Source organism: Acanthisitta chloris, unplaced genomic scaffold (genome assembly GCF_000695815.1).
Source record: "Acanthisitta chloris isolate BGI_N310 unplaced genomic scaffold, ASM69581v1 scaffold4681, whole genome shotgun sequence".
Lineage (NCBI taxonomy): Eukaryota > Metazoa > Chordata > Aves > Passeriformes > Acanthisittidae > Acanthisitta > Acanthisitta chloris.
The window spans coordinates 14,344-41,512 of NW_008657483.1; the positions used below are offsets into that span (position 1 = coordinate 14,344).

Sequence of the window (27,169 nt, forward strand, 5' to 3'; positions counted from 1 at the left end):
CTGACTTTTACCCCTCTGATGACAACCATTACTCTCCAACTCTTCCTCCCCTATTTGTTGGACTAAACAAGCTTGGTGCTCTTCACATCTGTCAACCAACAGGTTCTCCATCCTGCTGGTCATCTGAACAGCAACTAAAATATAAGCCCATATACCTGAGGGAGTAAACATCTCTTTTCATTTTGAACCTGGGAGATGCAATGTTTAACCATGCAGGAGTAAGCTGAAGGGTGGCATTTTGAAGGTGCAAGGAAGAAATGTTTTAGGTGGCTTGTATCATGAACTAGCATCATGTTTTTGGATGAGAAGAAAGGGAAAAAATCCTTTAAAGCCATGTAGGAACATCACTAGATACACTATTTGAACTGTTAGTTAATGGTAAAATGAAATATTTCCTACCCATGAAAGTACAAATCATGTATTGAATCAGATTCCAAAGATGATGTAGTATGATAAGAAATGCCAAAAGTGTTATGCAGAATGCTAACTCCTGTGAGAAAATAAGAAGAGTGCTTCACCAGTGTTGTCATGACACAAACTAGTCATTATCACTACGTTCAGTGAAAAAGCTCTATCTCCACAACACTTTTCCATGACATACTTTAATTGGAGGAAGGGAGTAAAAACAGTGGTGTGAATAACATCAGCTAGGGGATTAAAAAAAAAGGGAATATGGCATTTCAGTGTGAGTTGTGTAAAATCACATGCAGGAAAAATACAATGTTGAAGTTCACGTCGTTAAAAATGATCACTGCCACACAACCACAGCCATTTCCTTTGTGACATAGACACAGCTCAGATCCATAAATCTGACCACAGCATCATCTCATGGCATCACTGTCACTTGGTCACTCTGCTTTTTTATTCTTCAGCACACTCTGCACCTCTCTGCTTCCTGAGCTTTCCTATCCCTTTCTCTGTCTTCAGCCCAGGGGCAAACCCATCCTTTGCTGTTTCCCCTGCTCCTTCCTCTCCACATCACCAGAATCAAGGGTGCTACTCTTCTCAACATCCTCCTCCTCCCAAAATGTCAGTGCCACATGTGATTTGGGAAAATATCAAAACAGAGCACCCCCAAACTCACACACCAAGAGGAACTGACATCTTTCCCATGCCTGTTTTACTCTGGTCCCCAGCAATGAAGAGAGCTGGGTACTAGACTGCTGCTGTTATTCAGACAGCTGCCCACATCAAATGCAAATTTTGTTCCTTTAATTGGAGTTGGCAAATTAGGACCCAGGGAAGTAGGCCACAGTCAGGCAAGTTCCCAGGAAATTAACCTAGTACCTGCCTATGGTGAGGTTCGGCTAGGCAGTCATCAGTGGAACTGATAGGAAGAAAGAGCAGCAATAAATTTCCCAGTGAATTTACCTGCTTTGGTAGCTTGTTTGAAATATACTTAAGACAAGGTCATAGCAGATTTGATAATTTTAAAGATTTGGTTGTGGGGTTTTTTGGTTTTTTTGTTTTGTTTTGTTGTTGCGGTTGTTGTTCTGCTGGTTTTGTTTTGTTTTGTTTTGTTTTGTTTTTAAATTCAAATCAATTATTCTCAAGTCAAACCCTGACTTGAAAAATAGCTACCAAAACTTGGTGGTCAAAAGTTGCTTTTGTTAAGAAAGTCAGCTAGAATCCTTCAACCATCAAATTCAAGTGTTACTGACTGAAATTTCCATCTAAAAGATAAGTGCCCTTTTACATATCTCTGTGAACTCCTCCGAACTTTTTGCCTGCCACATCATTGTTTATCATGGTAGGGCTTCTTATGTATGCTATATAGTCAACTCCAACTTTAAAAGAAACATCATGAAGTACTTACTACCCACTTGTGCTTTCTCACACACATGTATAATCTCTCATTGCACACATACAGGTAATTGCTTTGTTAAAATATGCAACTTGACCCTGAAAATCCTGATGGTTTAATTTAGAGAGTGCTGCTCACGGGCTGCTTGCCAGGCACTGGAGCTGGAGCTGGTGTAGTGTGCAAATCCTTTATGCACAGCTCCCTCAGCTCTGTTCCTTGTATCTTTGGCCCAGGTGGAGTTTTTGCACATATGCAGAAGGAGGAATATTCGAATTCAGGTTATACCAACTCTAACATTGTAATTTTAAGAAAAACACCCTCCTGTACTCAACAAATCAGTCTATTATCCCATCACACTGGTGGCAGTCTAACATGAACCCGAATGTATTTTCTTCATGCTTTCCTTTAATCAAGTCTCAAGAATCCTTGGAGCAAACCCTCTGAACCCAGGAAATCACACTGCTTACTGAGAGGCAATCAAACACGCAAGAAGGCTCTGGGTGTTTGTGTAGCTTTATGTTTGCATGGGGAACCTGTGCACTCCAGGTGCAGCCACAGAGCTGCAGAAGGCAAAGCCAAGCCATAGCTGCTCAACCAGCCATGGTGGGATGGCATATACACAGGCTTTCAATAGGTGATGAGAGTAATCTCATGCCCAGGATTTCTCTGCTACTAACACATGCAGATATCTGAGCACAGAGACATCGTCAGCTCCTGAGCAATTGTGTGTGAGCAAGGTGGATAATGGTTTGCACGAGTGAGGTACACTGGCAGCTAAGCACAAGCAACCATCGGCATGCTGCTCTGAAGCTGAAGAGTCAGCCTGTCACATATTGAAACCATCTATATATCCAGTGGATTTGCTGAAATGACAATTTATGCTGTTTTGGTACTTTTGAAATTATTCTCATTCTTTAGCATGCAGAGGAAAATGAAGTCCCATTTTCCTTAACAATTGCTGTTCCCGCCTTGCTGCGTGTCACAGCCCTCTGGGGTGACTCCGGTAGCACTGACCTTGGATGTCGCTGCAGTGGCATTACTTTCCTTACCACTCTCTGGTGCACTCTCCTCAATTGTTGCTGCTGTCGGGGCTTCTGCCTTCTTTGCACTTGTTTCCAGAAAAACAGGAGTCCCTACTTTCCCCAACCCACTCACCGGGGTTGAGCTTGGGCTGCTTGGTTGCCGTGACTGAGACTTATACCAGCTAGGGTAAAACAAGGGATCGATGGTTTCTGCTGTGGCCGGCACTTGAGTGTCAGACTCTGGGGTCTGTTGAGAACCACTTGGTGTCACAACCTCATCCTTAATCAGGACAGATAAAGAAAAGAACAAGCAGAGTGCACCACATTACCTTCCTGGTGTAGTCACATCATTCTGCATGTTGTGTTTGTGATATAGGACTGTAATGCACAGAGTCTTCCGAACATATGGTTTGAAAGAATTGCAAGCAAAATGTGAAACAAAAGCAACTATCATTTGGGTAACACAGAAAAGGGAAAGAAAATAAATTCACCCCAAAGGAGAGTAGTATTCGCTGGGAAGGGGGTGCTGACTGATAAAGGGGTGAGCAAGAGGTTCCTTACTTCAGATGAACCCCCAATTCAATTCCCAAAACTCAAGAAACTCTGCACAAGACCCTTGTGAGCCCATACCAGCCATGAATGACAGATGCAGGGATCTTCAAATGGTTTGTTAGGTTTTGGGTTAAGAACAAGATGTTTGCTAGTGAGTCTGTTGTTGCGAACAGTCAGAATAAGGGGAATACAAAGACACTGGAGAGAAACATTTGCCCACCAGCCTTGCCTTCAATGCTATAAGCCAAGCACAATTGCTCTGACAGGAAGAGGAGCAGCCTACTAAGCTTCATCTCTCTACCTGCATCAGGCTCTCAGGGTTCCCATGCACAGTACCTGCCATCCCCACAGCATTTCTGCTTTGCCTTTCCTACACCAGAAGGCAAAAGCTGAAACACAGGTATCCCCCACACCACAACACACACATGTAATGTCTGACTCCACACCTGACCATCTCCTAATGGCATTTTACAATTGCTAGAGCAGCAAGCCATATCTTCCTCATTTCAGCCTTAGAAATGAGGCAATTTATGTTAGTGGGCAGTATTGCATATGTCTAGTTCTTGCTTGCATAGAACGCTACATCAGCCAGGGAACATAAGTTTAGTTAAGTCAGTGCAAATCCTCAAAAGAAAAATTTTGGTTAAATCAATAAAGCCTGATTTAAGAGCACACAACTGGAGAAAACTCATGCATGTCTTTAGATGGAAGCAAGAAGGAATCTATAGCATTTGTTTCCCTTTATTTTATGTGAGGAGCTTGCTGCAATCAAAGATCCTCTATGTGCTTTCTTGCTTTCACATTAGCCTCCTCAAATATCTTCACAGCAGCCTTTAGCTGCTCAGCAACTTCATGGGGTAAATTGCGCAAGAGGAGAATTTGCTAAGTTAATTGTATGCAAGGCAAAATAAAGTAGCACATGAAGTGTATTTTTTAATGCGGGTCTTTTAGAATATGCAGCAATTATGCTCTCGTTCTAATCACTTTTCCTAAGAAAAAGTGCTAGCTTAAAATATTCACACTCTGAACCTCTTCGCTGGTAGGTTTTAAGAGGCAGTTTCCTCTCCTGTTTAGTGTATGATATTCCTGCATCCACCTAGACCTAGGATGACCAGAGCAGAAGATGGCAAATGCCATTCACAGGAAAGAGATGAGAAGTATGATCTAAAAATTGGTGGTGGAAAGCTCACTAAATCCAGAGGGAATGCCAAATTCTCTTAGTATAAATATTTTAACAACCGTCTCATTTATAACAGTTAGTCTGAGTTAAACCACAGCAAGCAGAACATCCATTGTAATGCTCTTAACTCCCAGATGGAATCTTTTATTTATAACTTCTGTATCCCATATATCTCTTAGTTTATCTAGCAGCTAATTTTTTGCCTATCAAGTGATATATACACAGGTTGAGAGGACAGGGTAAAGTTGCATATATGTGTACAAGGGCAATAAGCTATTTTGCTCCCCAGTGCATTGATCCCCTTAGACATGCTGCTGATACATGGTGCCTACAGGCCACAGGGCAGCATTTTCTTGCTCTGCCAGGTGCACTCAGCATAGCTGGCAGGGCAAGGGGGCACCAGGGGCACTTACCTGACCAGCTGGGGCAGCAGGCAGTGGCAGTTGAGTGGGTTCAGCCAGAGGCTCTCCTGCTGCACTCTGTGGTTCAGGGTCCTGCTGAGGTGGCTGTGATGGTCTTTCAGCCCCTTCCTCCTCCACCTCTTCCTCCTCTTCCTCTTCTCCTGATGACTCTGTGTGGACTTCATCTAAACCTCCACCATCCACTGTCTCCTCCTCTTCTTCTTCTCCCTCCTCCTCTGATAGGACACATAAAAGGACAGGCTTGAGCACCAAGTGAAGATGATTACAGTCTTTATGGAATTAAAAAGCCATGTGCAATTGCATGGCAAAGCCACTGCTGCCTGGCAGAGAGGACATTGGTGAGGAGCCTGCCAGCAGCTGCTTTGCAGCAGGGAAGACACTGAACACACATGCTGTTTAAAATCTTAAGCTGGCCCTTTCCATGGGTAGGAGGACAGAAAATGCTGTCAATAAAGTTATCCTCATGAGGGATGTGCAGCATGGCCCTGCCCTTTTGGGGGAGAGGATACCTGGTCTGGCACAATTTGCCAGGAAAAAGGTCCCTCTTCCAATTCTAGCTATATGTTTGTTTTCAACGCCAATGGAGCCATCATCATAAATCTAACAGGTCAGTTCTTTTCAATACATGACTAGAGGTTTGGGATACCAATACCCCTCAAACCAGATTGTCAGACTTGGTAAAACCATTGCTTTTGTGCCATCTGACACATCCTTTGGTCTGCAGTCGTGTCTTGGCTCATTTCCAGAGGGAGCCCTCTAACGGTGTATTTTCCTTTGCATAATCACACTATTCATTCTAATAAATGTCAGATGCTGTTCAGAGCCATCCTAGTACTTCAGAGAAATAAACTTAGGTAGATGCATGAACCGAAGCTCCAAATTATGCATTTGCACAGTTAAGGTTCTGGCTGACTATGTAGAAGGAATGTAGATCTGCAAATTAAGTAACACCCACATAATGGTTTTGCTGGCAAATGCACTCCAATAAACAGAGAGGTATGTTTCTGCTTCCATATCCCCTGGCTGCAGAGCACCTCGTTGACTGTAGTGGGAGTTACAAATGCAGGACTGAACTCCCAGTTGCTAAAGTCCTTGCTAATGCTTTGTCCCCAAGAGATGGGTGTCACATTCCTCATCCCGTGGATGGGGGATGTGTGTCCAGAGCACAAGGTCATGATCTTGGCAGGTGCATGTATGTGACAGGGATATAGCAGCTGTGGCCAGTCACAGGGATGATCTGGACATGAGGCTGTGATTAGGGATTATTCTTCCCAGGACAAATCCCTGGAGGTTCATGGCCCTGCTCCTCTGCTGCTGACTCGTGCCACAGCTGCTGTTATGCTGAGCCCTGTGCCAAGTACAGACAGTCCATGGATTCCAGCCTACAGATTGAGATCCGGGATCCGCACCGCAGGCATGCAGGGTCCCTCCCAGGGGAGTAATCAATGGGTGACAACTGCAGGAGTCTTAACTGGGCTGATTAAGGTAAATGTAAATGTACTAACAGAACCCAGTGCTAGCCAGAAAATTAGAGACCTCCAGAAGACGATTAGTGCTAGCTATTAATAAGACAAATCTGCTTATTTGAGACACTTACCTCTGTTAACTTCTTGTGGCTTACTCTGTAAGGCAAAACGTAGGTGAGCCCAGATTTCATGCTACTTTGGTAGGTAAAGAATTACAACTTTGCACTATTCTGTATACTTATTAATTATGTTTGATCATGGTGTCATGACAAATGACATGACCAAGATGTTAGATGCATGAAAGAGGATGACAATTTTGCTCCCCTCTATAACTCTGTGATCTTGAATTTCGGTTGTGTTTCTCTTACATTTCTCAACTATTATTTAAAAAAAGAGTTTTATAAAGAGTGTATTGCATAAGTACTTCTTTTAGTAGTAAACATTCTATTTCTTTAATGACTTTCTAGAGAAGATAGACCATACAATAATGACCTTGTAGGGGGAAAAGGACCTTACAGCATGAGATAAAAGTTTAATTTTGTGGTCCCTTCACACAGAGAGTCAGTAAAAACTATGAGCTTAGGAAAGTGTAGAGGCCACATAAAAGGTAAGGTTAATGACAGCAACAGCTTATGTGATTTCTTAACCATGATGGATTTTGCTTTTGATTATACTTGATACAAAATGATCTGGTTACATTTTGTGATGGAGACAAATATCTGGTTCAAGGTTTGCTCCTCAGTATTGTCATGTAAATCACACAGAGCTGCAATTTAAGAAAGCAATTTTGGTGAACTAGATGACATACCTCTGTCAAAATCAATTTCTCGTATTATCTTTTCTTCTCTACTGAGGTTCACTGTGAATTGGTTCATATTTTCATACCCATCCTCTATTTTTTCCATTTGAAATCCTTTAGAAGCTTCAGTGATTCTAAAACAGAGAAATTGGTTATTGGCATTTGGATTTGCAGATAAATTTATAATTTGCAATTGACTATAAAGAACAAGAGTTTCAAGTTTCAATACTTACTTTTGTAGCAATGTTTTGGCATTCTGTGAAAACAAAAAGGAAATTACTGACTTCTTAAATGATTCGGTTTTTCAGAGATTTTATGCATTGAGATCTAATTCTTACACTCCTAAATGCACTATTACGGATATCATAAATGACAGCCATGACATCTATCAGTGAGATCAAATTTGGATGGTAATTAGTGTACAGCTGAGTAAACTTAGCAGTTCACCCAAGACTTTTAAATTAAAACCTGGATAAGATGGGAAATATGTACAATAATTCAGAAAAAAAACAAAAATGGAAATATTTTTCCTCTTTTTGGTTGTGTTTGTGGTCAAAAGCAGCTGTTCTGTTACCATTTTTAGTCACAGTAACTATATCTTTGCCTATTCCTAAGGGCATACTCCTGGAGAGACAAGATTCTATTTGTCTTGGAAGAATATGGTACTCTTCAAAGGCAATTCTTTGATAAAATAAGTGTGGGTTGGGTTGGTTTGTTTTGGGCTTTGGTTTTGGGGGTGTTTGTTTGGCTTTGTTTTTGTTTTGTTGAAAATACCCTTCTAACCTTTAACATAAAGAAACTGTAAACTTGCACGACAAATTCTACAGCGATGAATTCAGTGGACAGGCTGCTAATGGTTTCCTACTCATCTCTCCTAAGTTTATAGTAAGAAAACAAAAGTAAAACCACAAAAGTGTAACTTAGAACATAAATACTTAATTCTTGAAAAGTTAATTACTTTGTCAACATGCAAATGGAACCTATAATTCACAGAAGGTCATGAACACATGAACATGTTGACCCACTATGATATTGGTGGGAAAAAAAAAAAGATTTGTTGGAAAATGTTTAAATTCCTGTTTCTTCATTCATAAGCGGATAGTGTATTTTTGGGCAAATAGCAAATACTCATGATCTTGATTTGGATACTATTCACAAGAAGATAATTTGCCTCAGCCGATTCAAGTGTTTAAAAATTGAGTTTGTATAAATATTTATTTAAAAATAACCAAACTCTGAACGGGCCTAAAATTGAGAAATGCTTAAATAATATACCAGTAAACCTAAAATTCATTTTCTATCTCTATTTTTAGACTTTATACCTGCAAAAACACAGCCATTTCTGGTTCTTCCATGAACTGGATTCCTGATTCAACCAGTTTTGACACAGCTTCCAAATGATCCCCATACTTTTTCATCAGAGAGCGGACATGTTCCAGTTTCTCCTCTTGGGTTCTAGTGATTATTTGTGTCATCTCATTTTTTCTTTCTTCCAATACGGAATAGAGATAATCAAATTTTTCGCACAACTGCTCCTTCTGTCGTCTGCAGCATTCCTGTGAATCATTTGGTTTATGTTAAACATGTTATGTTCTTAAAAGAGTTTCTATTTTTACATTTACTTGGAAGCATTTTCATCAAAGAAATTCCTCTCTCTGAACAGTGCAAAGGATTCTGAATGACCCCAGAGACTTTCATAATTTTCAAAGTCCAAGCTATTGGAACAAAAGTTTAAAAACTCTTCTCAAACTCTGAGTTTCAAGCCACTGAAAGCCCCCAAACAGGTTATTGTATAATTTGTCAGTCTGCTAAAAAAATGTAAAAGGTATTTATAATGTCTGCAGTGATACATCAAAGTGCAGAAGAAGTAAAAGCCCCCACCATATTAGCAGCTGGGTTCATTTGCTTGAGCAGAATGGTTTTAAAAGGGGCGATCATCTCAAATCAGCTCTGAAGAATTTTCTTTTTCTATCAGAGTACCTGGAACAACCCTGGCTGGGCTCGATTTTCACATACGCCCTCTTAGACTCTATTTTGACAACAGGTGTCCATTATGTTCCATTTACTGTGCAATGAATGAGGTAGAGGTTCTGCAGAGAAAATGGTGTGTGACAGAAGCACAAAGGCAAGAAGGAGGAATCAGGTTCCAACCCTACATTCAGGCACTGATTTTCACATAGGTTTTTGAGACACTTTTATTGTCCTTCCTACCAGACAACAGCATATTTCACTGAGTAAGGAGGATGGGCTTCATTGAGTGCTCTCTAAAAGGAACAAACTGCACTTGTAAGGGAGGATTTATGGGGAGGAAATAGGAGACAGGTTATCTATAATGTCTGAGGTCTACCAAATAAAGTATTTGAGTCATCTCTGTGCCCCAGGGCATAACCTTATTGTGGTTATACCTGGTTGTGGATGGTGGTGAATATTTAAATCTCTTTCCTAGGAACTGAGGCTGAATCAATTCCTCATCTTTGTCCCCTGAGGCATAATGCTGAGATCCTGGCAGCACAGGCTTATTAACAGTCCCACAGTACTTTTGGAAGTGATGACTGATTATTTGCAACACTTGGCCAGAGAGAATCCCACTTTTGTCTTAACTTTCAGCCAGAGATCATTCCTGTGAATTGTGACAGTCTGCTCTGTATTGTTCCAAGGAGAAAGCCTTTCAAAGATGTACATTTGGAAAAAAAAAAGTCATTGTCTATATGGGGGGGGCAGTTAGAGGTGGGGAGTGAATACACATCTTGTTGCATTGACCCAAGTGTCCACCTCTGCTTCCTCATGAGGAAGGCTAGGCTAAACAGGCACTCCTAATTCAAAACTCCTTGCAGGGAGTGCAAGCTTGTCCTCCCCTTCTGGAGGTCCTTGCCACTTCCCAGAAATTCCTGATTAGTGCAGTTATAAGGTGGTGGTAAGGAAGTTTCAAATCAAGCGAGTCATGGTTCCTGGATGTCATTCTATTGTTCAGACCTCAGATAATCTTCTCTTCTTTCACTCATCTCCTAGTCTTCTCCCCATGAAATGTCATTCAGACCACTTGTAAAACAACTTTAATTTCAAGACAGGTGTGTGCTATCTTTGTCATTTGACATAGGACAAGTGTTAGGGGAAGAAGAGCAAGGAAGTTATAGCAGGGTGGGTGCCCTGAGAGATCCTTCACTATCTCTAAGCTCTAATAGGCAATATTTCCTGCCAGCAGATATTACAGAGCTGTGAATCTCAAGAGTGAGAGTGCAAAATAGGTTCCTAACTGCAAATGCTGAAATATTTCTGAAATTTTCTGCATAAAATGTTCCCATATGAAGCCTCTGCTTGATGGAATTAGCCTAATCAGATTCTGTGTAATGTAAAAGGTTAACAAATACATGTCTTTCCATTCTAAAAAGTTCTCAGCCTTTTTGGTTTTTAAAGCACAGCTACAGCAAAAAAAAAAGTCCTTGCTACTGAGGATGAGTCTCACTGCTTGTTCCAAAGGATCTGTATTGACTGGCCTATGCTATTAGCATTTGAAAGAAACACAGTAATTTTTCCTTCTTTATTTGACTCAAATTGTTTACTGGGCTACACAGTACTTAATAGTTTTCCAGTATTTAGCATTTCATATTCCTTTCTCAGTTTTCAATATAATATGTGAATTTGCTCTACCTTTCAATCAGTTATAAGCTATACAAGTATTGATCAATTTTTTTTGCTGTTTTTCTGGGGTTTAGGGTTGGATAGGAGCAATAGCTGGATATGAGCAATAACTAAATATAGAACTGTAGGCTATTGCTTACTCCAGCTAAAAGAAAAATGATCATGTGTTTTTTTGATAAAGCAGATATTTATTGTTCTCTGCCAAGTGTTAAGCAGAGAGAAGAGACAATCCTGGATTGTAACCATCATTTCCATGTGTGAACATTTCTCAGCTCCAGCTGTAGCTTTTCATCTTCAAGGACAAATTGATGTCAATTCAGACAAAGCTCTTCTGTGGTAGGAAATGTGATTTGCTTGAAATGTAACATGGAAGTGCCAAGGTAAACTCTAAGATCTATTTTCTGCAATCTTTGACTTTAAAGGTGACAAACCTGCTGAAACATCTGAAGGTACAATGGCTGTGCTTTCTTTGGGCTTTGACTTTAAAGGTTAGACTTTAAATAGGGTGGGGGACTCTGAGGAGGCTAGTTTCAGAAACTGTTGTATTTCTTGAGGTATTTTTAGCACAGTGTTTTCTCCATACTTCAGACTAGATGTTTGAAGTTTTGTTTCTGGTTCAGCTAGTTCAGCTTAAATGAGTGTAAGCTTTTGCTTTTGTATCATTCAAATTTCTGCAGTTAACCTACTTGAAAGGCTTGTTTCTGTCTGCAAAGTCCTGATAGCAGCCAATTTCATCCTTGCAGTGTGAAGGTTTCCGGACTACAAAGTTCTGACTGCTGCTAATGTGCTCTCTCATTTACTTAGGCTAATGGTTTTACGTTCTTTGAAGCAAACTTGGACATTTTCTGTTCTTCCTTGCTCTGAGGAAATAGGAGCCTTGGGGAATTGTGTACATGGATTCTGTAATCAATTTTTTTTACCAATTAGAACCTACACATCTTGGATTAACTTCTGTTTCTTTGTTGTTTCTCTCTTTTGCTCCTGCTCTGAAGGGTCAATATAATTCTAATCGGGCTGAGAGCAGTGCTACCCCTTCACTAGATGCTTCATCAAACTCTGATCACAAAATCAATTCATATTAGCTCTATTCAGCCTATTGCTCTGTGATGCTCAGGCTGGTCAAAGTTGATATTGATATTTGATTTGCCGGTGCAAACCTCTCAGAGGAAATGAAAATCACTTCTGCTATTGAATGACACAAAACAAATTCCAACTCTTTCAGAGAGGCCTTTACCAGAAAATACAGTAAGAACCCAAACTCTTCCCTCCCATGAGCAATAAAACAAGACTCCTCAAAGGACAACATAACTATATTCAAAAACTAGTTTTGTGCAGAAGGCAAAGAAACCAAATGCAGAGCTCACTGACATACCTGTGAGCCATGCTGTGCATATCCTGTGGCTGAGACTAAGGCTTTGTTCACAGGGCCAGTCAGGTTCAGACTAATACTGGTCTTTTACAGCTCTAGAACCTGATCTTAGATGTTAAATGAGCTGGAAGTTGATGGCATTTTGCTAGATCTGCTTTTAACTTCAGTAATATCCTATTCCACTAAGAATGTTGAGCAAGACGTGCTGATATGGATAATATCCTTACTCTTTATCCTCCACCATGTGGCCAATGTCAGAGGTGCCGAGCAGAATGCATCCTTTGGTTAAGGCAATACATCTTGATAATGTACAAAGCCGTAAGTAATGGTTTAGTGAAATGATGAGTTTGGTTAGATGATCACGAAAGAATGATTATTAGCAGAAGTTTAAAAGATGTGACTTCACACTGAAATAATTGCGTTTAAAGAGGTGGTACCTACCTCAACTGTTTTGCAGGTCTCCTCCAGCTGTGTGACTATCCCTTGCACTCTGTCGTTGCTCCCCACCAGGACTGCAATGCCATCACTCAGCTCAGACTAGGCAGTAAGGGGAGAGCAAGCAGGAGGGTATTAGATACTGTCCATCTTCAGGGTGGCAAATCTAACAGTGAGGAGATGCCAGGGTATGAGCTCATCTTTCCACCAGAACTGAGGAAAACTGGACCTTTATGTGCCCACAAGATACCTGCTAGTACTTTGACATTTGTGAAACAAAATGAAAACGTTGACATTTGTAAACTTTCAATGGAGAAGAAAGTGTGGTTTGGAAAGGAGGAAGCACTTTGTTCTAGAGGTTCTTCTAGGTGCTTTTGTCTGAAGCGCTGTTTCAACAGGCCTAAAATATTTCCTTTGGGTTTGTTGAGACTTTGTCTCTTGAGGGGCTGTTTTTTTCAATATCTGGGTTAGCCACACCACTATGGTATTTCCCTGAGGACTGTAGCTCTTGGCCTTGGAGAGGAGAAGAGGTGGCCATGGACCTGGAGGGACCAGGGTGTTACCAAGTCTCTGGCATGTGGGCAATGGGGTTGAGGCTGTGGTGAAAGGGAAAGGGAGAAGAGGAGAAGTAGGTGGAGGCTGAGACACTGGGATGAAGGAAATGAGGGGAGGAAGGAAATACCTGGGTGTGGGGATGGAGATAACTGTGAGGTATCCTTAGTAGAGACAGAGAAAACAGTCCCTAGGGAACTTGGGAAGAGTGCTGAGGAGAGAAAGGGGCCCTTGGCACACTGCAGTAGTAACAAAAGCAACCATGTACATGGCCTCCATGGCTTTGCAAAGGATCCTTTGAAGCATACATCCTGCAGCCTCCAGGTTATACCTCCTGTCTTGGGCATGACAGCCCCTTTCCACAGGCACTCTGAGAGGCAAACCACAGCTTGCAAATCTCCATGCAAAAGGAGTGATTTGGGGCATGGATTCAGTCCAAGAAACTTCTCCTCCTTCTCCCACCTTTTTTGATTGAAAAGGATGTTTGTAACTACTTTCCTAAAGCGACTTCTCATTTGTAGTTTCCACACACACGCATCTGTGTGACAAAGTTGGAGGCTGGGATTGCAAACTTGTCCTGTCTGATTGCTTGCCCCAGTGGGGCCCTCCAGAAAAATGAGCTGTTTATCTCAGGAGGATAACCCAGTGAGTCAGGTTTTAAATTAATACTGTATTAAAAATAAACAAGTCTTTTACTGGTGACAGCAAGGGCAGAGGATGTTAGGTACATCCTGTGCTGCCAACTATTGAATATTCCTGCATTCACTTGCAGGAGGTTTTTCACTTAACTTTTCTTAAAAATGGGATGCTTAAATGTGAAAGTGCTTGATAGAAAACTATTTGATTTGAAATAGTCTGTTCTCTTTCCAGTTCATGTGTTGGAAATTCTACTTCTTTTTCTGATCTAAAAGCACTGAAAAAAAGGGATTAGGAACCTTAAAAGATCCTCAGCTTCACAACAAATTGCTCTCTAAAATGTTTGTTCAATATAATAACAAAAATTGGGGCACTGTAATATCTTTCTGTGAGATCTCTCATAACTTTATTTTTCTGTGTTTCTGAATGGTTACTACAGAATTATATGAGCCTTTCATTCACACCCAGGCGTGGCAATGGCACCCCTAGACCCTTTGGAAACTCGCAGGAAGCCCATGGGAATACTTTCCTGTCGATGGCACTGTCAGTTGATGGGAGGACTGTGAGATACAAAAAGATATTCACCTTCTGTTGCTGATAAACATTTGTGAGAGGAGCAACTTGACAGTCTTTGTGGGCACCAAAGACTTTGCACAAGGAGCAGGTGGGCATTTCACAGTTCAGACAATAGATATTAATTCTCTCATCTTCGTGTTCTTCGCACATTGGCTGGTCACACTTCCTTTCGGGTCTGCAAAAGAAAACAAGTTAAAACAAACTTGGTGCTCATGAGTTTCTGATTACAACACTTACAATATTAGCATGAAATACAGTGCATTTGTATATCAGCATCCAAGGTTGACTTTAATATGCAGCATAGACTTAAACCTGCCACATGGGATGACTAAATAGACAGTGGTACAATTTAATGTCCTGACACAACAGGATGTGATGACAAATATAGCAACATGACTTCATATGGGGATTCCCATATGAATGGGAAATGTGACTGGGAGTGTGACTGAACCCTTGCTCATATTTAAAAATTAAAATAACCTCACTAAGCCTGATCTCAGACTGCTCATGTATTTTAATTAGCATGTTATCTAACATCTATCAGAAACACAAAATATATGTAATTTCTTTCTGATTCATCATGCAAAATGTTGGGCACTTGGCCTTAATGCAGCAAAGTTCTTATGAAGGGGAGTCATTTGAAGCAAGAGTTGCAGATATGGATGAACCTTTAGGCCCTTGACTCTATATCTCTGCTGATGAGCTTTGTGAGGCACCGGTCTCTTGACCACACTGTCAATATCAAACAGGACTGGGTCCTTACAGGCTTCACAACCTAAATAAGGTGTCACACAAATCGATCTTAGCCAGTGGCACGTGTCTATTTTGTACAGTGTCAAATGTTTTAACAGGAGGTTACTCAATTGTACCCATCACAAAGGCATAGGTTACACAAGAAGAGTCCTTGTCCTCTGCTAACCCAGGAACAGCCACCACATTAGAGCTCAGTCCTAACTGTCTCTTCCCCAAAACAATTTAGCTGAATACACACAAGTCTACACAGCCTGCTATTTCAAGAGCTAATTTAGTTGTAAGTTACTTCAAATGAGCCACTTAACTGACGTTCCCAGTGCGAGTGAGAGCTCTGGTCCAGCGCGTGTGGGCAGGGTGATAGTTTTCTGAGCCCACACCTCAGGCTTAGCACCCCGAGTGCATCTGTGGCAAGCACGAGTGTGTGAGGATGTGGTACCAGAAGGCAGGGTGAGCAGATTGATGGAGAGAGTGTGCCTGGGGGTTCAAGCCTCTAGAAGTTGCCACTTCTACTGTGGCAACATTAAATATTTCCACCATAAGCCATTATATCCTTCTGTGACTGTTTGGAAGGAGAACTGTGACTTACCTGTAGCAAATGGAACAATGGTATCATATAAATATATCTTTCCATCATCAGGTAGAAAATATTTTCCCAAACTGTAGAATTTAATGGAATTACATGAGAACATTTTTTTAAAGCCATTCTACAAAGCTCTGTAGCAAGGAGACAAACAGTCATTCTATTAAAGTTTAAAAATATATGGAAAAATTATCATTTTAGATTATATTACAGTGCAATTTTTACATGCAGTTTGGTAGAGTGGATATGGCATTTATTTTTTAGTTACAAAGTACAGACTTTCTCTTCTGAAGGGAATGGAATGTGATCAGTTTGATGCATTAAAAAATCAAGTAAGAAAGAAAATGTCTCACACATTCTTTTTTATTTAGTATTATTTTTAATTCAAGAGGACCCTGGGATTTAAAGGGTGTATAATAAAAGTCTGTAACCTGCAATATAACACAATATACCAGAATAAAACAAGACAAACACTTCTGAAGGAAGCCTGTATTATTTGGGTCCGATTTCTAGCATCTATTCACATAAGGCACTTAGTGGGTCAAATCCAGCATCATTTCAATGCTATCAAAAGGGGTGTGTCTCCACCGTAAGAAATGCTCTATGTTGTTTGCAGATGACTGCAAAAAGCCTCTAATATATTCATGTTATAGTTCAGTGGTGGGAGGGCCCACATGTGAGGGAATAACAGACAATGAATTTCAAAGTGATTAATTAAGCCTGATATAGTGACTCTTCCTGCAAATATTTACAAGACCAGAGCCAGAAACTACTAGAATTTTATTTGACTCTGGAATGGTGCCACTTGCATGAAAGACACATTGCACAGAGCAAAAAGGTGACGGTGTCAAGCAAGTTCAGCCAGAAGCAGTCAACCTTCAAAGGTGCCGCAAAGAGCTGGAAGAAACCTGGCAGAACTCCCTGAACTAGTGGAGCCCTGAAGACAGTGTCAGAAGACTAGAAATAAACAGATTTACAGTCTCCTTCCTAGGCTGTGCAAAAGAAGAGATTTTTAGCTCAACACTCCCTGACTTCAGAAGGAACTCTCTAGGTCTGTGTTGGTGTAGCAGAGGCCAAAACACAACCTCTAAATTTAAAATGGAGACCGCTTGTATAACAGGAGATTAAAAAGTAGCTGATAGGGAAACAACAGCATGGCTTTAGTAAAACAAAAGGTTCACCACAGCTGTGCTTGACCAAAGAATCAGCAGGTTACTGAAATGGTCTGATAACTTTGTGGTCTCATTCTCTGGTTCTGCTTTTTGAGATGCTAAGCCTGTGTTTGACTGCTACAGGCTTATTCTTTTCCATTACAATTGGATTTGGACCTTATTGTGCAGAGTGTTGTGCATGTTCTGTGGAGAGGAGGATCTCAGGTAAGTAGTCACTGGTAAGGCCACACCTGGAGTACTGACTGGGTTCAGTTCTGGACTCTCCAGTATATGAGAGACATTGACATACTGGAGATAGTCCAGCAAAAGGCCTTGATGAGGACTAAGGGTCTGCAGCAGTTCTCCTGTGAGGAAAGGCTGAGAGAGCTGGAGCTTTCAGCCTGGATAAGAGAAGGTTAAGGGGAATCTTAACAATGACCTTGATCTTATTGATACCTTCAGGTATCTTAAGACCTGAATAGAGGGTGTAATGAGGATGGAGTCAGGCTCTTTTCAGTGGTGTCTAGTGCCAGGATCAGAGGCAATGGGCATGAACTGAAACACAGGAGGTTCCATCTGAACATCAGAAAACACTTTTTCACTCTGAAAGTGAATGAGCACTGGCACAGGTCATGCAGGCAGGTTGTGAAGTCTCCATCCGTGGAGCTACTCGTAAGCCATCTGAACACGGTCCTGGGCAACAGGCTCTAGATGGTCTTGCTTGAGCAGGGGAAGTTTGGGCCAGATGACCTTCAGAGGTTCCCTCCAATTTCAGGCATTCTGTGTGGCTCTGTGATTTCTTGAGGAAAAGCAAAGTTGCTGGGCACATAAAGAAGTACACTTTAATTCAGAACTTAGTAAGACCTTAGGAAAACTCCTGTTTAGTTAGAAGGCATGTTTTCCTTAGGACTTTCACAAATCTAAAAAAGTCTCCACTGAAACCCTGAATCAAACTTTGATAGTATTTTTACTGAGGATCCTAAATAGCTGTAGCCCTTCTTTGTACCATCACATCACCTAGTGTCTGCACCGGTCAGGGGACAGAGAGAATCTACATGAGTGTATGAGGCACAGTCAGGTCATTAGTGAAGATATTAAATTGTATTTGCCTCAGAGTCAATCTTGGGCAGACATCACTAATGACTGGCCTCCACCTGACTTCATACTGCTCACCATGACCCTTTGAGTCCAATAATACAGCCAGTTTTCAGTCCACTTCACCTTCCACTGTCCACTCTAGACCTTATTTCAACAGTTTGTCATTAAAGATGTCACAGGAGACAGTCTAAAGTCTAGATAAACAACATCCACTGTTCTCCTCTCATGAGCTGAGTTAGTAATCTCACTATAAAAGGCTATCAGGTTGGTCAGGCTCATTTCCCCTTCATAAATCTGTACTGATTATTTCTAAGCACCTTCTTGTCTTTTATATATTAGGAAATGGTTTCCAGGAGGTTTTGCATGAAATACTTTCTAGGGGCCAGTATAAACTTGACCAGCCTTAGCTCCCTGGATTCTCCTCCTTGTACTCCTTGAAGATTGGAGAAACATTTGCTTTCTACCAGTCCAGTCCACAGGAAATTATGCCAATTACCATAGCCTTTCAAAGGTTATTGAGACTGACCTTGCATCATCAGCTCCCACACCACTTATGGATGTGTCCCACAAGGATGCCCTTTTTCTTTTTAATATTCCCTAAACCTGATCCTCCTCCACTAAGGGTAAACCTTCCTTGCTCTAGACTTTTGCCACTGGTCTTAGGGGCCTGGGATTCCTGAAGACTCATCTTACCAGTAGAGTGTGAGGTGAAGACAGCAGTGAGTACCTTGGCCTTTTCTATGTCCTTTGTCACATGAGCCCCTGCTCCATTTAGCAGTGAACCCACACTTTCCCTATTCTTCCTTTTGCTGCTGGTGCACCTGTAGAAACTCCTGTTAGCTTTCATGTCCCTTGTCAGATTCAGTTCCAGGTGGGCTTTGGCTATTCTAACTCCATCTGTACATGCTCGGACAGTGTCTAAAAATTTTCCTGAATCACCTGTCCACCTTCTTGTTGCTTCTTTTTTTAAAATGTTGTATTTTTGTCAGGAGCTCCCTGTTAAGCAATGCAGGTTTCCTGCCACCATTGCTTGAGTTCCTGTATATAGGGATGAATCTTTTTTGACCTTGGAGGAGGTGGTCCTTGAAAATCAAACACAATGATGGACTCTCTCAAAAGCAGTGAAAAGCCTGCCAATATCCAGGGTGGAAGTGGGGCTTGAAAAATGAGAAGGCTATAGAAGTTCATATGGACATAGGGATTCCTTTAGCTGTTACATTCCTATCATTAATGCCTGGCCCAAGGAAACTATTGGTGCAGGTGAGCTCGGGGCTTTGTCTCTGTGGGGAGTTGAAGAAGATTCAGGTGGTCTCGAACCTCATCACTTACACTGCACAGCCCGTGGGGCTCCTCCTGCAGCTCCCTTGCTTGGTGACCTGTGGGCAGGGAGCACATTTCCCTGGCCCAGCCTACCTGAGATGCCCAGACACCCCTGCAGCCTATCCTGGAGACCCACATCCTTCCTTGGGAGTTCTGGCTAAGGTCTTGGAGGGGTAAGGGACAGCTGCTTCTGGCGGTGCTGGCTACCCAGCCCTGCAGCACATCACTACCACCAGTCCATGCAGGCTGCTCTCAGCACAGCACATGGTCCCTGCCACACACACTGCTCCATCTGTGCTTGGGGCTGCAGGGACAGCCTGTACCTGTGGCTTGGGCACTCGCTGTGAGGTGCAGGGCAGAAAGAGTGCTTGACCCTTCCTGATCAGGATTCGGCTGGTAATAAAGCCCAAAGCACCTTTTGATCCAGAATAGCCAGCCGAGCTCATTAGATGCTGCCGGATCTTATGAAAAGTCACAGCCTCCTGTTGCTACCCTTTCCTGGTGGCAGCAGGCATCCTGATGTTCCTCAGATACTTCAGGTGATCAGTGGCCTACAGAATTTCAAAGATTGGTTTAATTTTTAGCCAACTCCATTTCCACTGGGTTCAGTCCTTTGCTGTCCTTTACAGCTTTGTAGGAGCCATCTCCTGCTTGAAAATTTTTTCCATTGTGTTGCTAATACATTCTAAATCGGGCAACAGGCTATGCTGCCATCAGCTGGAATTTGATGATCAATGGGATAAAAGACCATATGACGTGATTTTTAGTAATAGGAGGGGCTGCATGAGGGCTCAGGCAGACCCTCCCAACCCTATAGCCTAGCTTCTGCCCCAGTTTTTATTAAAAAAACCTCAATTCTTTAATTCAAATAGAAATTCCAATGACAGAAAAAACCCAAACTAAAACCAACCCAATTTTGAAAAAGGCTAGGAGGCAAAGCTTGCTACCTCAATGAATTCCCCTTACTCTCCTAAGTTCATGTGAAATGTTTCTGGGAGCTGGCATCATTTGGCACCTGCAATTACAGTGAATGATACCCACAGGAGGACTCAATGGGAAGAGGCTCCTGTCTGGAAATCACAAGTGTTGCCAGTTTGAAGGGTTGTCTTGAGAAGAAACAAGAAGGCAAAGATCACATCTCAGCCTTTCTCCTATGTACCTCTGCCAGACCCCAGTTCTCAGTATGGAAGAGAGTGGTACAAAAGGAAGGAGTGGAGAAGACTTGATTTCCCTTGATTTTTTTATTTCAGTGGGACAGCACAGTGTAAAGCCATGGTAGATCTTGCTCACACTCTCAGGGGAGTCCAAGGAATGTTAGGCAGAAGGAGATAAGCAGCCGAGGCCCACAAAGGGCCAAATAGTTTAGATAATATTGCCATGCATTGCTGCTGCTACCTAACCCTGCCGATAACTTCCATTCTGAGGACATACATGAAGGTTAAATAAGCACCTTAACAGATTAAATAGATGAACCTTTTGGACAAATATCTAAGCAAATATATGTTAATATTTTGTTTTTTCTATTCTCCTCTTTTATTAATCATATGTTTTACTTCTGTGGAATTTAAAAACAAATCTACTAAATCTACTCTTACATTTCTGTTTAACTGAATTTTGTTGCAATGACCCATGAACTACATGGGAAAAAGGAGCTGCATTTCTTTAGTTTTTAAAGTTATATACAATTGTAAACTGAAAAAAAAAGCAAAACCAAGGAAGACATGAGGCCACAGATATCCAGCTTATTTGGTCAAAAGCAAAGTCCAAAACCGTAGCTTTGCTGATTGATTTCCTCTGAGATTTTCCTGACTAAAATAATATTTGGGTATCAATGACACACAGAGGTAGCTGACCTTCCCTTGGCAGTGAGCGCAAAGGGCAGCAGAAAGTATAATTTTAAGCCAACTTCGTGCTCTCCAACACTTTGGAGCTCCAAGCTATGCCCAGCTACAGCAGTCCTCTGAAGGATTCAAATAGCTGAGAACGGCCAAAGCCACCATCAGGCTCAAAAATGTTCTCTCTGCTGGTGACTGTCCTCCTCTGCTGGAGGAGGGGAGAAGTTTCCTAAGCCATCCCAGTCACTGGGTTCTGATGATTGTGTCCACCTGCTCCAGTGATACCACCTCACTGTCCCTGCAAACCCCAGCTCCTTGTTGGGGTGTGAATGGAAGACTGTCAGGGAGCATGTCCAGGATTACACCTTCCTTCAGGCAAACAAAACACCTTGCCATAGGAAACCAGCCCTACAAATCCATGGTGGTAACAAAAAGCAGCTTCCCTGAGTGAAAGATGCGTGCTTGGTGGCCTAGGACCGGGTTTAGCTTCATCATAGAATCATAGAATTATAGAATGGTTTGTGTTGGAAAGGACCTTAGAGATATCTTGTTCCAACCCCCCTACCATGGGCTTCCAACCTCCCAATAGACCAGGTTGTGCAAAGCTCCATCCAGCCTAGCTTTGAACAACTTCTCTGGACAACCTGTTCCAGTGCCTCACCACCCTTATAGTGAAAAATTTCTTTCCTATATCTGGTCTAAACCTACCCTTTTTCTGTTTACAACCATCCCCCCTTGACCTATTACTACATGTCCTTGTAAAAAGTTCCTCTACAACTCTTCTAGGTTTCCTTTAGGTACTAAAAGACTGCAATGAGGTCTCCCCAGAGCCTTCTCCAAGCCGAACAAGGCCAACACTCTGAGCCTGTCTCCACAGGAGATACACTTCAGCCCTGTGATCATCTTTGTGGCTTCTGAAGTCACTCCAGCAGGTCCACATCTTTCTTGTGCTCAGGACCCCAGCACTCCAGGTGGGGTCTCACAAGACTCAAGTAGAGGGAAGAGAATCATCTCCCTCACCTTCCCCCCTACGAGGTTCTCCACAGAGGTACCATGCATCCAAACCACCTCAGGGAGAGACATAAGAGCGAAACATTCTTCTGTTGCTGGATCCATACACATCAAGTGCAGAAAATTACTGTTCATGACTAATCATACTTTTTAGAATTAACCCATTCCTCTGCCCTGCAGTCCTGATTCTTGTGCACAGCCACGTAGCTCTGATACTTCTTATTTCTGGCTATTCCTTCTCTTTCATGGACTCCTATATAAGACTTTATTTCATGAGTTCACATCCCAAGCTGACAGAAATGGAGATTTTTATTTTTATTGAGTTTTGATTTGACATTATGATGCAGAGCACCTTCTGTGTGAAATTCAGTTTTCTTCTTGTTTGCACTGTCTGTCCCTCAGGATTTTCTAATAAGATTTGAAATTCCTTCCCTACTTTAGCATGAGAACACACAGGTTAAAGACAAATAAGAATTGTCTGAACTGATTTTGTAATTAAACGATGTGAGCCAAGCTACTTTTTTCCTTATTCATGTGAGTAGCTGTGCTGACCTCAAGGGTTTTGCTTGCACAGGGAAGTGTTGCTCATGTGATTAAGCATGACCCTCTGCAGCAAGTGTGAGGAGGGAAGTTCAGGATCTATTTGGATACAGTTTTCTGTGTTCAGTTGGAGCTGACTTCATGGCACAGCAAACAGGCAGGTGCAATCATCCCTTTCTGCATTTCCAAGAGGCCAGACAACTAAATCAACCTCCTATGCACCAAATGGAAAGACCAAAGGGTCAGTCCCCTAAGCGGTATCTGCTTTTGTGGCAACTCCCCTCTGAAGGGCACACATTCTCTCATTACCTTGTGGACTCCTGCTTGTAGATGTCGATGATGTTCTCCACCAATAGGTTCCTCTGCAGCCCATAGACACCATGCCGGTCCAGGACCACCTCGTGCCTGCAGGATGGGCAGCGGAAGCGTCCTCCTGATGCCACGGTTGTACCTCCTCTGGTCGGCAGGTAGGGGTTGGAGGCCTGTTCTTGCCAAGCAGCACAAGGAGGGGCAGGTAAGGCTATGCAAAAACACGAAAACATCTTCCAAAAGCACCAAATGGTAGGAAACCATTTGTTGCTATGCCCATTGAGAGAGTAGCTCCAACACAAGACCCTCGGGAAAGCACACAGTGACTGCTGGGTGCAGGGCCAGTCCCTCAGTTCACATTCAGCCATGTCCCTGCAGCGAACAGCGATGCTTTCACCTGCTGTGAGTTCAGCCCTGGCCCCTGCCTATATCAACTTCAGCTTTAAATCACTCCCTCCACCCCATCTCACTAATGGTTAAAATCAATCAACTATAACCATGTGATAAACCTGCTTTCCCATTCATTCCAGCCAGTGCTACTTGGGGAGAAGAGCCCTCTGTGGGAAGAAGCCTACCTGGAAGATGTCACTTGCACATTTCCGACAGAGGTTGTGCTGGCAAGGCAGGATGACCACTGGCTTGGTGAACATCTCCAAGCAGATGGGGCAGATCAGTTGTTTCTCCAGGTTATCCATAGTTTGCTGCTCTTTGGAAAAGGACTTGTAGCTCAGGGAGGTGCTCATCCCTAGCTTTTCCAGGGGCATATGCTCAGGACCAAGGCCTTGTGGAGAAGTTTCTGGGTTAATTTTTCTTGAAGTAAGTCCAAGTACTGCGATCAGAGGCTCTCTGGGTGGCTGTGGCTGGAGGACATTGTTTAAGCGAGGGGCCGCATGGAGCTGGGGCTGTTTTTAGCAGTGTGGCGTCACAAGATGCCATCCTGCCATGACCATATATGCGTGTGAGAGGAGGACAGGCTGGGACAGGTGACAGCTGGCGGGGGAATGGGGGGAGGCTGGAGAGGCACTGTCTCTCCTCACTCACACATGGCAGCCCCTTGAGGAGGAGGGGGAGCGATAAGCAAAGGTCATCCACTCCCTCCTCTTGTCTTTGCAACAGAGGGCAAAGGGCTGCCCCAGTCAGCCCAGCCACATGCTGCAGCCTGATAAATGCTCTGTTTTGAGCAAGCAGCCATGGCTATGAGATGCAGGATGTAATTTTGCCCATGTGTTTTGGAAGGCTTCAGGATCCTACCTTTCCAAGGTGAGAAGAACATGTATTTACTGGAGAAGACAATAGGAGGAATGGCTGCTCTGGAGCTTGGACACTTTAGGGCATACACATGTCACCACTTCAAAAACCAGATTAAAAAAAAACCCTGCCTGTAACTGTATTTAAGTTTCTTCTGGTAAGATTATGTTCTTAGGAGCTGTACCATAAGAATATAACATAACTATTCATGCCCCATTAACTCCATGGCAGCTTAAATATGCTTGAAAAACATTATTTGAATTTCCTGATGAGAAAGAAACAGAAGAAATAGTGTGAAAAGCTTTCATTTTGCTGCTAGAGAATAGGCACTAATTGTATATGCTCTCCCTTCGCATAGTTTAATTCAAATTTATTTTAGTTTTGGGCACCGCTGTGTTTATATCTGTTTATTAGACACTGATATCCCTCTCCGCTTGGCACTTGTTCCAGAGTTATTTTTAAAATGACAATTTCCCAGATAATTTGTGACATGTGATGCCTGATCTTAAGGGAAAGCCATCTGTGCTTCTACTTGCCAATAATTTATCACACAACTGTACAAGCAATAAATAGCACATTCTCAAATTTAAGCCAAAGTCCCTTCATTACTGTATAAAATCACTTCACCACTGTACTGTACATGTAATCAGAATATTGTCTTCTCTTTTAATCAATAACTCCAATATTTTCTCAGTGTCTTGTAGAAAGCTCCATGCTTATTCTACCTCATGACTGTATAGGGCTTGCATCTGAAATATGCTATAGAACAGCTGAGCAAGTCCCCTCTGTGGCCAGGGGCAGACCCCCACTCCAAAGCACAGCCCTTTGTCTGCATGCACTAGTCTGGAAACTGTGCACTTCAGGGAAATAGAAAAGTGGAGGTTTTCATGGATTTCTGCATTAAATTCTCTGCATACAATGGTAAAGAATCACATTAAATTAAATCTATTATTGATTATTTTATTTCCAATGCATCACGTGCTTCTTAAGTGTTCAGGTGAACTCCTGTACTCATGTGCAGCCCACTGAGCTGGAAATTCCCCAGTGTAAACTTACACATGTCAGCAGTCCCATAAAGACAAATAGATTTTTCTGAAGTCTTGCATTCATGGGAAATTAGTGACAACTTAGTTAAACCCACTTGAAAACCTTTGCTTTGACTGCCTGGTGCAGGTGAGAGCCCAGAGTCGAGTGGGAGAAGCTGCTCCAGCAGCTGAGCCATGAACAGCTGGGGCTTCGGCAGGGCTGGCAGGGAGCCCTCTCTGGCAGCACTGAGAAGATATTTCTCTTCTTTCCCTCCCCTCCATGGCCGTGTCAGAGGTGACTTTTGCATCTGGAGGAATTTGTATGCCTCATTCCTGCCCTCCTAACTCTAAGTCAGATGCCCTTTGTGCACCAAAACCAGCTTCAATAAGGGGCTTTGAATTAGATGAGGAAAGCTGTCCTCACCTGGTGGGGCAGGCACTTCCACCTCGCTGCACAGGCAGAAACAGAGAAATTTTGTGGGGAAAAGCTGAAGGTTAGAAATGTCAGTGCACAGAAACACCTGCATGTGGTCATGTAGAGAATGGGATGATCATGGCATGGAAAAAGCAGGGAGATCATGCCGCTGTGTTGGCCCTTCGGACAATGAACTGAGGCACCTCTCAGGGTGTTATGTGCCTCTGGGATGTGACTCTGGTGAATTTATACTTCCCCATGGTAGCCCACAGAAGCCTCTCACAGGCTGAGCAGGACATCTGATGCATCTGCAGAGGATATCTGACAGCAACAAGGTGAGGGACAGTCTGCTGCTGGTTTTCCCCTTTCTGTGTGCTGAAGCACGTTAACAAATGGAACAGGTAATAAACAGCCCAACCACAAAAAGGAGTCAACAAAACCAAGATAAACCCACCTTCTGCAACCAGGCCTAAGCTGAAATATTTTTCTGGCAGGAACATGTAGTTCAGACAAGTGAAAAATTAGTACAGGTTTTTCTGTCAAGGTGTTATGAACCACAGCAGTGAATGCTAGGTAAAGAAATGTGGAGACTGAATTGCACTAGCAAAGGCTGGATGAGAAGTGCCAGGAAAGCCACACATTGTACAACCTCTCTGCAACAAGGAGATGGAGAAGAGCAAAGCCCAAGAGGCTGCAGAGCCACAGGACGGTCCCACAGCTACTCTTCAGCAGGGATCACTTAGGATGGATGGCAAAGGACTCACACTGAGGAAGAGTCTGGCACCTTCCTGTCTCTCCCTGGCAGCTCTGTCCCCTGCCTCTTCCTCCCCTTCCACACTTGCAAGGGAAGACCATCAGCACACACAGCTGTCCACCTCCATAGAGGCACCAAGTCAAGCCATTTCTTAAGGAACTAACAAAGGGCAAGAGCTCCTGCTTTAACCCCACACCTGGACAGAAACTCTGGATGTCTGCCAGCTACCACCAAGAAGAAAATATCTCTTTTTGATTTTTTTTTTCAGCATTGCTTGCCTGTTACCTGGCTTTTTAAACACAGCCAGAACACTAATTCCTAAAGATTTGCTTGCTTTTAAAGACTTAGAGAGACAAAGGCACAATTTGAATTAAATCTGGCCACTTCTGTCAGGGATAGCAAAAAGTGTTTCTACAAATACATCAAGAGCAGAAGGAAGGGCAAGGAAAACCTTCATTCCTTGTTGGACATGGGAGGGAACAGAGTGACCCAAGATGAGGAAAAGGCTGAGGTACTTAACACCTTCTTTGCCTCAGTTTTTAATAGTAGGTTATGTTGTCCTCGGGACGACTGGACTCTAGAGCTGATAGAGATAGGAAGCCAAATAGCCACCCTGAAATCTGAGAGGAAATGGTTTGTGATCTGCTTAGGTGCTTGGACCCTCACAAGTCTATGGGA

General features: G+C 42.6%; 1 protein-coding gene across 1 annotated transcript in view; it reads right to left on the minus strand.

Annotated features, from left to right (window-relative positions):
• TRIM55 (tripartite motif containing 55) overlaps nt 1-23,907 on the minus strand; it is a 36,359-nt gene extending 12,452 nt beyond the window's left edge. Inside the window, exons 1-9 of the mRNA XM_009084718.1 lie at nt 23,625-23,907; nt 23,050-23,222; nt 14,462-14,627; nt 12,695-12,790; nt 8,568-8,801; nt 7,479-7,501; nt 7,255-7,379; nt 4,972-5,195; nt 2,819-3,106 (exon numbers count right to left, since the gene is read on the minus strand). Coding sequence (XP_009082966.1) covers nt 2,819-3,106; nt 4,972-5,195; nt 7,255-7,379; nt 7,479-7,501; nt 8,568-8,801; nt 12,695-12,790; nt 14,462-14,627; nt 23,050-23,222; nt 23,625-23,813 — 1,518 coding nt within the window. The 5' untranslated portion in view covers nt 23,814-23,907. The remainder of the gene's footprint in view (nt 1-2,818; nt 3,107-4,971; nt 5,196-7,254; nt 7,380-7,478; nt 7,502-8,567; nt 8,802-12,694; nt 12,791-14,461; nt 14,628-23,049; nt 23,223-23,624) is intronic.
• Between the last annotated feature and the right edge of the window lie 3,262 nt (nt 23,908-27,169).